Below are 11,121 nucleotides of genomic sequence, written 5' to 3' on the forward strand. Positions count from 1 at the left end.
ACACAGTCTCTGGGAATGGGGGTCTTCAGTCTTTCAGACTAAAAGGAAGGCATAGTTTTAGAGTCAGGTGGTAATATTAAGTGGAGTGGATCCTCTATCTCATGTGATCTCATACCTCCTCTGGATCGGAAAAAAATCCTTCTTCGATAGGAGCACTTTTAAGTCTGTATGTGATATGGATCCATTGGTAATGTCATAATAGTTGGTTTCCCTTAGTGACAGGGGTCGAAGGGGTATTTGGTGACCCCTCCGTGGAGCTCCACCACGTTCTCAGACCAGGTGATGACGTCCCCACTGAGGTGGCTGTTGCAGGAGGCCAGGCTGTAGATGTCATGGGCCGTGAGGACATTAGACCACATCTGGAGGTCAGAGATGTCCCCCATAAACGCCTGCGTGGCGTCGAAACGACCTCCGAGTGTGTCCTGGAGGAGAGAGACAGGGTCATGTTAGGCTCATTCTAAAGTTAGGATTTGGACTTAAGAGAGGAGCCATAAATGCATTTAAACTAAGTAATGGGGTTTGTTTGTGGCTAGCTTTGGATCACAGGATGCTGCTGAGGGGAGGACGGCTCATAATAATGTGCAGAACAGTGCAAATGGAATTGCATCGAATGGAAACCATGTATTTGATGTACAGTTGAAGTCGGAAGTTTACATACACCTTATCCAAATACATTTAAACTCAGTTTTTCACAATTCCTGACATTTAATCCTAGTAAAGATTCCCTGTCTAAGAATGTGAAATGTCAGAATAATAGTAGAGAGAATGATTTATTTCAGCTTTTATTTTTTTCATCACATTCCCAGTTGGTCAGAAGTTTACATACACTCAATTAGTATTCAGTAGCATTGCCTTTAAATTGTTTAACTTGGGTCAAACATTTTGGGTAGCCTTCCACAAGCTTCCCACAATAAGTTGGGTGAATTTTGGCCCATTCCTCCTGACAGAGCTGGTGTAACTGAGTCAGGTTTGTAGGCCTCCTTGCTCGCACATGCTTTTTCAGGTCTGCCCACACATTTTCTATAGGATTTTGGTCAGGGCTTTGTGATGGCCACTCCAATACCTTGACTTTGTTGTCCTTAAGCCATTTTGCCACAACTTTGGAAGTATGCTTGGGATCATTGTCCATTTGGAAGACCCATTTGCAACCAAGCTTTAACTTCTTGACTGATGTCTTGAGATGTTGCTTCAATATATCCACAACATTTTCCTTCCTCATGATGCCATCTATTTTGTGAAGTGCACCAGTCCCTCCTGCAGCACAGCACCCCCCCCAGCATGATGCTGCCACCCCCGTGCTTCACGGTTGGGAGGGTGTTCTTCGGCTTGCAAGCATTCCCCTTTTTCCTCCAAACATAACGATGGACATTATGGCCAAACAGACCAGATGACATTTCTCCAAAAAGTACGATCTTTGTCTCCATGTGCAGTTGCAAACTTTAGTCTGGCTTTTTTATGGTGGTTTTGGAGCAGTGGCTTCTTCCTTGCTGAGCGGCCTTTCAGGTTATGTCGATATAGGACTAGTTTTACTGTGGATATAGATACTTTTGTACCTGTTTCCTCCAGCATCTTCACAAAGTCCTTTGCTGTTGTTCTGGGATTGATTTGCACTTTTCGCACCAAAGTACGTTCATCTCTAGGAGACAGAACACGTCTCCTTCCTGAGCGGTATGACGGCTGCGTGGTCCCATTGTGTTTATACTTGCGTACTATTGTTTGTACAGATGAACGTGGTACCTTCAGGCGTTTGGAAATTGCTCCGAAGGATGAACCAGACTTGTGGAGGCCTACAATTTTTTTTCTGAGATCTTGGCTGATTTATTTTTTCCCATGATGTCAAGCAACGAGGCACTGAGTTTGAAGGTAGGCCTTGAAACAAATCCACAGGAACACCTACAATTGGCTCAAATTATGTCAATTAGCCTATTAAAACCTTCTAAAGACATTACATCATTTTCTGGAATTTTCCAAGCTGTTTAAAGGCACAGTCAACTTAGTGTATGTACATTTCTGACCCACTGGAATTGTGATACAGTGAATTATAAGTGAAATAATCTGTCTGTAAACAATTGTTGGAAAAATTACTTGTGTCATGCACAAAGTAGATGTCCTAACCGACTTGCCAAAACTATAGTTTGTTAACAAGAAATTTGTGGAGTGGTTGAAAAACGAGTTTTAATGATTCCAACCTAAGTGTATGTAAACTTCCGACTTCAACTGTATTTGTTACCATTCCACCTATTCCGCTCCAGCCATTACCATGAGCCTGTCCTCCCCAATGAAGGTTCCACCAACCTCCTGTGCTTTGTATGTATGGTGTAGTAGTAGGTGGTAGTCAGCATTCATTATATAACAAAGCCTAGCTGTTGCTCTAAAGGAGACATGGTCAGGGTTCAAAGGTCAGAGGCTAGGATTACACAGAAATAACTCTGACCCTAACCCCGATCACTGTTTCTGAGAGAAAGCTGATGCTAGTGAAGTGACTGCTTCTGTGGTTGGTTACAGGGCGAGCGCACTACAGTCCCTCTGCTTGGGCTGCGTTTACACGGGTGGCCCAATTCTGATATTTTGCCCAATTATTGTCAAGAGCTGATCTGATTGGTCAAAAGACCCATTCGTGGTAAAAAAGATCAGAATTGGTGTGCCTGTGTAAACATAGCCTTAGAGTCCTAGACAGCTGTGGCGCGATACATAAAGGGAGGCTACACTAGGATAAGGGACTCAGTCAATAATAGGTGAAATTATGGGCTGAGGAAGGAAGGGAAGGGAAGGGGGTATCTAGTCAGTTGCAAAACTGAATGCATTCAACCGAAATGTGTCTTCCACATTTAACCCAACCCCTCTGAATCAGAGAACCGCGGTGGGCTGCCTTGATCAACGCCAACTGCATTGGCGCCCGGGGAGCAGTTGTGGTTGGGGGTTAACTGCCTTGCTCAAGGTGTTAATGAGTGGGGTCACAGGGAAAATGGCTGAGTGTGCACTTTTCTTGTCTTGTGTAATGCAGAAGCTTTTTGTAGACACTTTTCCTTGAAGACTCAACAACCAACTGAAAGAATTTGAAGATGACCTGTTCCTGTCCGAGGATGAAGACCCCTCCAGGTTTGATGGGATGCCAAGCGGACAGGTTCTCCCCAGAGCCCCTCTTCAGCCCGTCCTGGTACGCCTCCCACTCACCGTCTCTCGTCGACCATGTCACACACACATGGTGCCACTTCCCATCGCTGATAGAAAGAGGCAGGGTCACCGCCTGGGGGGAAGGGAGGAGAGGAGGGATTGAGTACCACCAAGTTGACAGTACAAGGAGATAACTTGATACCTCTATAACACATCCCCTTCTATGGCTGTCATGCATCATCCAAGTGTTGGTGTAGTAATGATCTCTGCAGAGCTCTCCCTCATGAAAAAGTATTACTGAATTACTACACAAAACCTATTTGTGCAGTAGTGACTATGTAGAGACTTGTAGGGATTGTGTAGTGAAATGTGTAGTTTATGCACTACTCAAGATACACAAGTAGAGTTTTGTAGTGTTCAGTAGGAAAACAGTAGTGTTTCCAGTAGTAATCAGGTAGAGATTTTTACTACTTGATGTTGGTAGTAAATAAGTAGTCACAACACTACAGCCAGACAATAACGGCTTTTCGCTACCACAGAAGAAGACAAGACAGGAAGTAGTTGGTTGTTGTTAGCTAGCTACTGTTTTTGACAATCCCGAATGTAATCATCTTCCATCCTTCGTCATCCTGTCTTTCATAGATAGCCCTTATGCTGGCACCAGTTGTAAGTTTAACGTTCCTTTAAGTTTTATGAATACTTTCATGTCGTTGTTTAGCCGTTTATATAACTTTTTAGGAAATGAAAAAGGATCAGGAGCAATTCAGTAGTGATCAGGGGCGGAAGGTAGCTTAGTGGTTAAGAGCGTTGTGCCAGTAACCGAAAGGTCGCTGGTTCTAATCCCCAAGCCGACTAGGTGAAAAATCTGTCGATGTGCCCTTGAGCAAGGCACTTAACCCTAATTGCTCCTGTAAGTTGCTCTGGATAAGAGCGTCTGCTAAATGACTAAAAATGTAAAAATGTAAATGATCAGTCGTGACACTACACACACTACTGGCAGTAGAAATTCAATAGGGATTGAGTAGACATACAGCAGTAATGTGTAGACTTTGTGTAGTAATTCAATAGTGAACATGTAGGAATTGTGTAGGTATGTGTAGGTTTTAAGTAGTAGATACCCAAAAGCTCAGTAGTTACACAGTAGTCATTAGGGGAGAATTATGTAGTGATTTAAATAGGAAATACGTATTGTTTACCAGTATTGAAACGTCCCAAATGAATCACTCATTACTATTTAAATTCTACATAAATGACTACTGGTTTGCTACACATCTCAACAGCAATCAAATAGTTAAACCAGTAGGTTTGTGTAGATCTTGTGTAGTAGTGCTGAGTAGTAACTCAGTAGTATTTTTTCATGAGGGCTGAGACCAAGATTGCAAATTACTGGGGGGGTTCTCTAAATAATGCAAATTTAACCACTCTCCTGTTTGTTTAAAATGTATTGGTAAATATGTTTTACAGTGGTAAATATGAAAATAAAAGCTTCCAAATGAAACAAACACCCCCACCTCTCTGTCATGGTTTAAACCATTTATTTCTATGTGGTGGCGCTGTCCACTCAGTAGTGTTGAATTTCAGCCTCAGGTGAGTTCCTTTACGCATAGATTTTCCTTTGTACTTCCTAATTTTTGCCATTTGTTTGCCATGTATCCTTGATAAAAATAGCCTTTATTCCAATGCATTAGATTTATCTGTTGATTTATCATTGTTTGCTTTTGTCAGTCAGCTGTTTAGAGCGCTCATTGCTTTGTTTCTCAGGTGTGCGCTGGTACTGGTGTTCTCCGTGGCCAGAAGTAGTAGACCATTTATTTAGCTTGATTATTTTCTATCAATATTTGTTTTCTTTCCTGGACCAGCTAGACAACTAGCCTACAGCTAGACACCAATGTGCATCCAATCCATCCAACAAGACAGTAGGCCTATAAGGTGACTCTTTGGTTAGAAGAGGATCAATTATTAACGTTCGGTTAGAAGCATTCCATTTTGCAATGGCATAGGCCTACATTATTTTGGATTTGTGTGCCCATGAGAACTGTTTTCACGGCGAAACATAATGAAATGTTACGTAGGCATAGTTACACTTACAGTGCATTTTCCGAGATCTCAAAAATCCATGATTTGTACAGGGTTTAAGTTCAATGTTCTAATTCAATTGTTAAACGCTTAATAATGAGAAATAACACTGTCATAAATGTCATTAATGTAAGGAAAGAAAGGTAGTGTTTATGTCACACGATCTGTGAAGACTCCAATCATTAACTAATTAATTATGGACAACTCATGAACTAGCGTGTAAAACATGTTTTGATTCATTCAACTCATGTATTATATTGAATGTAGGCTAGCTGTTCTGTGTGTGTTCATGTGTGTAAGGTTGCCTCTGCTGAGAGGGTAGGCTACCGGCAGTGGTCTAGGCCTAGCGGAGGTTAAATGCAAGTAAACGCCGTTGAAGGTATAGGGAGAGTTATTTTTTATATTTTTTGGGGACAGGCAATCAGAGTTTACCCACCAATTATTTTAACACTACATCACTGTCTACCGGTGGGCCTATTTGAAGTTCATGGTAATAGTCTTACACATTGTAGCCTAGTCTGGTAAATTGTGTTGGGGTGACCAGACCATCCCGTTTTTCCTGGGACAGTTTCAGCCCCATTTCAGGTGTCATGACTTTTCAGGCAAGGTCAATTTGTCATCAAGACACATCAATTAATGTCGACCTAATCAATAGCAATCGCTGAATGTCATTAGGCACACTTTTTGGGTGTTTTGTAACATGTCTATTTCCATTCATCAAATGGTGCGAGTATACATGCAGTTTGGATGCTGGAATTATTTTGGAGCGGACTAACATGCACAGGTAGCCTACTTTTTGAAGTGATTTGTTTGACAATCAGATGAAAATATCATGACTGCTTGTGTTCATGTCACATTAAAAGGTAATTCATTTTTACTGTTTAAATTATGTCTTTATTAGTCCCATAAAATAAAATAAATCGATAGAGACCCCCGAATGTCATGGTGTAATTCACACTCTGGCTGAGACTCTCTCCACCTGCTGTCTAAGTAAGCTGCTTGCTGCTCTCTGACTTTGTGACGTCATCGTCACGCCATTAAGACGGATCACTGGTGTCAGAAAGTCCATTCAGTTAACCTTCGGAGTTACAATGCTCTTCAGTGTAGCCTAGTTATTAGATTCTGAGCATCTGAGCTACTGAGTCCAACAGGCCTTCTGGGCTAAACCTTTGGCCACAGAGACATGGCTTACATGGCTTTTATCCTTAGGTGTTAAAGCCAAGAGAGTTATATAGCACGAGCACACACACACACTCTGGCCATGTCCGAATACCCATTCTAGTACTATACTGAACAAAAATATGAACGCAACATGCAACAATTCAAATATTTTACTGCTTTACAGTTCATATAAGGAAATCAGTCAATTGAAATTAATTAATTAGGCCCTAATCTATAGATTTCACGATACAGATATGCATATGTTAGTCACAGATACCTTTTTTTTTTAAAGGTAGGGGCGTGGATCAGAAAACCATTTAGTATCTGGTGTGACCACCATTTGCTTCATGCAGTGCAACACATCTCCTTCGCATAGAGTTGATCAGGCTGTTGATTGTGGCCTGTGGAATGTTGTCCCACTCCTCTTCAATGGCTGTGCGAAGTTGCTGGATATTGGTGGGAACTGGAACACGCTGTCGTACATGTCGAGCCAGAGTATCCCAAACATGCTCAATGGGTTACATGTCTGGTGAGTATGCAGACCATGGAAGAACTGGGACATTTTCAGCTTCCAGGAATTGTGTACAGATCCTTGCGACATGGGGCCGTGCATTATCATGCTGAAACATGTGATGGGGGCAGATGAATGGCACGACAATGGGCCTCAGGATCTCGTCACGGTATCTCTGTGCATTCAAATTGCCATTGATAAAATGCAACTGTGCTTATGCCTGCCCATACCAGAACCCCACCGTGGGGCACTCTGTTCACAACGTTGACATCAGCAAACCGCTCACCCACACGACGCCATACACGTGGTCTGAGGTTGTGAGGCCGGTTGGACGTACTGCCAAATTCTCTAAAACAACGTTGGAAGCGGCTTATGGTAGAGAAATAAACATAAAATTATCTGGCAACAGCGCTGGTGGACATTCCTGCAGTCAGCATGCCAATTGCACGCTCCCTTAAAACTTGAGACATCTATGGCATTGTGTTGTGTGACAAAACTGCACATTTTAGAGTGGCCTTTTATTGTCTCCAGCACAAGGTGCACCTGTGTAAAGATCATGCTGTTTAATCAGATACATGATATGCCACATCTGTCAGGTGTATGGATTATCTTGGCAAAGGAAAAATGCTCACTAACAGGGATGTAAACAAATTTGTGCACAAAAGTTGAGAGAAATAAGCTTTCTGTGCGTATGGAACATTTCTGGGTATCTTTTATTTCAGCTCATGAAACCAACAATTTACATGTTGCGTTTATATTTTTGTTCAGTGTAAATAGAATGCTGTAAGTAATGTTTTATAAATAGACAGAAATGTCTAAAATAGACTCCCGCCATTCGTTCATTTTGGTACAGCGCGTCAATTTATCTGATTATCAGCTGTTGTCAAACACATGAGTCGGAAAAGACGAGTGAATTCTACTAGACCAAACGCCGAAATGAGTATGCAGTTTAGGTCTGTAATATGCTAGTATGGCTATTCAGACATGGCCACTCTCTACTCAACCCTCTCTCTCCGTCTCACCTTGTCATCCACCAGCAGCTCCATGGGGTTGTTGCCCCACTCGATCAGCACCAGTTCGTTGGCCTGTCCTGGTACAGAGTAGGAGAAGGGGGTCCCCAGACCCGGGCCTGCGCCCCCTTTTATCCACAGACACAGGGTCAGGGCGAAGATCTCGTGGAGGAGGGTCCTCTTCACCTTCCCGTACATGTAGTTGGTTCTCATGGGGAAGCCGATCTGGAAGGCATCAGGGGTCTTGGTCTTCTTCCTGCTGTTGGTACCTGTGTGGTGCAGGTTATTCAGTAGAGAGTCCAGTTTGTTGTTGGAGTGCAGGCCAGCCCTGGGCCCTGGTGTGCGATAACCCGTTCTCTGCAGGTAACCATGGCTATCTGCCTCGTTGTCGTGGTGCCCGTCATCATGGTGATCATCGTGGTGGTCGTCATCGTGACTATCGTCGTGATGCCCGTCATCGTCGTGGTCTTCATGATGCCCGTCATCGTGGTGATCGCTGTCGTCGTGATGATCGGGGCTGCTGCTGAGGGCAGCAGTGGTGTGGTGCATCTGCTGCTCCAGAGCGCTGATCTTCCTCTGGAGGAGCTCCTTCAGAGAGCTGGAGTAGGTGGTGGACGTGTTCCTTGACTGCTGGGCAGGGAGACACAAACAACAATAACCTTATTTACTGTTGATTACGTACATTCTTTTTTTATTATTGTGGTTCTGATTGAGAAACAGATTGAGAGATACCTAAGTGAGATAAGTCTTGCTATTTGACAGTTTCTACATCGTTGACTTGTGTTCTTTCTGCGGGACTGTGACGATAGACAGATGGCAGGGGCAACGGAGGGTACAGATCTGAGATCAGTGTCAATTATCATGATCTCCACTGACAGCCTGATAATCAGGCCACAAACCTGGACGACAAAGCCTGGATTACGAGAGAAATCGAGAGAGAGAGAGAGAGAGAGAGAGAGAGAAATCGATAGAGAGAGAGAGAGAGAGAGAGAGAGAGAGAGAGAGAGAGAGAGAGAGAGAGAGAGAGAGAGAGAGAGAGAGAGAGAGAGAGAGAGAGAGAGAGAGAGAGAGAGAGAGAACAGGTAGGAATGACATGGCCAGCCCAGCTCCATCCACCTACACTAACTTTACCCATCTACCAAGCTAACCTAACTCTCCCTACCAATCTTAAACTCACCCAGCTAGCTGGACCCTGCTCATCTCAAACCCACCCAACCATACTAAACCTACCCAACCATACCAAACCCTACCAAGCATACTCAAGCAGAATCCATTTAAACCATCAGTGCTCAATAACCTTGGCCAGTGTGCCCATTTTGACTTAGACAGGGTGATCATCCAACCCCTAAAGCCACTTCACTGTCAGGCCAGGACCTGTTATGCCAGGGATGTCAGTCTCTCTCTGTGCCAAGACTGTTCTGCTGCAGACAGTCAGATAGGGCTGGCAGTGTATCAGAGGAAAAGGACAATGGTGATCCTTGATTGTTTTTACCAAGAAAGGATTTTGATGCCAAGAAACAAAATGTAAAACTCTGTCTGCCAGTGGCAGATGGTGTCTCGCATGGCAGGGTGGTACTTTCATGTGATTAACTGATTAACAGATGTAATTGTACTTCAGTCTTAATTATGCAGAGCGCTTATTCAGCTTGATTTGTTTAATTGACCAAACAATCCAATGACATGTGCATCACCTGACCTGAGACAATACAAGGAAGTGACACGTGGAAACACACCACACACCCCCTTCTTCTCTTGCTCTCTCTCTCTCTCTCTCTCTCTCATAATAATATAATAATCTGCCATTTAGCAGACGTTTTTATCCAAAGCGATTTACAGTCATCCCTTAATCCTGACTTCTGTCTCTGTCACTCATCCATCCGTCATTCTTTTATCTGTTTCCTCATGACCCCATCCTAACTCCATTATCTATTTTCTTTACTAAACAGAACTCTCTCTCACCTGCAGGTTATCCAGTCTCTCTTTTAAGGCCTGCAGCATCCTGCCCAGTTGCTCCGGCGATTTTGATGATGTCATATCCTCTGGTGTTGCGTGTTTATCCTTCCCCCTGTTGTTATGCCCACTGTCCGACCGGTGCCCCCCATTTCCAGGGTAGTGCCCGGCTGCATCCAAGGCATGGTTGTTGTTGCCATGGTGACCATTGTCAGCGTAAGGCAGATGGCTGCCAGCCCCTCCGTGATGAGAGGGAGGTCCATGGTGGTCGTCGTGAGCCCCCATGCCCGGCCCGGAGCCCTCACACAGGGTGAGCTTGGCGGTCAGCTCCCTGATGGTCTCTCTCATATCCAGGATGGTCTCTTTCTGCTGCACCAGGCTCTCTCTCAGGTGTAAAATAGTGGTTTTAGCCTCCTCTGTCATCCCCCACCAGCCATTACTGTTCGGGGGCCCTACAGGAGGCCCGTGGTGCCCTGCCCCGCTAGGCCCAGGCCCCATGACTGGCCCCCCAGAGGGGAAGCAAGCAGGGTCGGTATCGGCAGGGACAGGAATGCAGATGAACCGCGGGTGGCCTCCATAGTCAGGCCCTGGCATGGCACTGGCAGAGGTAGGGGAGATTAAGTGGAAGAGGAGGAAAGTGGAGAGGATGAGTGTTTGTAAGGGCGAGGGTTTAGAGATGCACTTGTGTCCCATTTTCAGAAGTCTTTGAGTATGGTTTGAGGTTGAAGAAATAGACTCCATTTCAAAATGTCTGATGTGAGTAAGTTTATCTCTTTTGAATTAAAAGCAGCACGTCCCAGAAAAGCTATGTTCCAATATCTCTGTGGTCTGATACCTCTGGAAGTTTCTTATTTTATGGTGTGGAAGAACCAGGAAAACACCTGCAAGAAAAGGATGGGTGTTTAGAATGCAGCTGAGTAACTTTTAGTCTAAGACAGCCCACAAAGTAGCAGAGACCGGTAGTTCCCCTTCTATTGCTGTGGATGCTGTTTGGAAGACTACAAGCCTGCAGTAGTAGGTGTGGAGGTCTGTACTGTACTGTAGGCAGGTCCAAAATGACCTTCATTCCATTCATACTTTTCTACTGCTCCTGTAGTCAAATTCTCCATTATTTGTTTTAACAGAGGCTTTACTTTGTACCAAAACACACTCACTCATCACACATTGTAGGCCACTACCGGGGTCTATGCAGTATCTGATCATCGCTGATGTAGGCTAGATGAATCAGCTAGTTAGCTAAACTGTGCTGTCAGAACAAGCTAGTCTTCACTTGATTCGAATTTGTTCTGCTAACAAAAA

General features: G+C 44.1%; 1 protein-coding gene across 1 annotated transcript; it reads right to left on the reverse strand.

Annotated features, from left to right (window-relative positions):
- Positions 1 to 212: 212 nt before the first annotated feature.
- Positions 213 to 10,515, reverse strand: LOC311139135 (neuronal pentraxin-2-like; the record flags this gene model as incomplete). Its single annotated transcript, XM_084174025.1, has 4 exons — positions 213 to 422; positions 3,068 to 3,247; positions 7,885 to 8,502; positions 9,832 to 10,515. 4 exons carry the CDS (start codon positions 10,513 to 10,515, stop codon positions 213 to 215), a joined length of 1,692 nt encoding a protein of 563 aa, XP_084030151.1.
- Positions 10,516 to 11,121: the final 606 nt, after the last annotated feature.

This window comes from Coregonus lavaretus (assembly GCF_964263955.1).
Source record: "Coregonus lavaretus genome assembly, chromosome: 13".
In the NCBI taxonomy this organism is placed as follows: Eukaryota; Metazoa; Chordata; class Actinopteri; order Salmoniformes; family Salmonidae; genus Coregonus; species Coregonus lavaretus.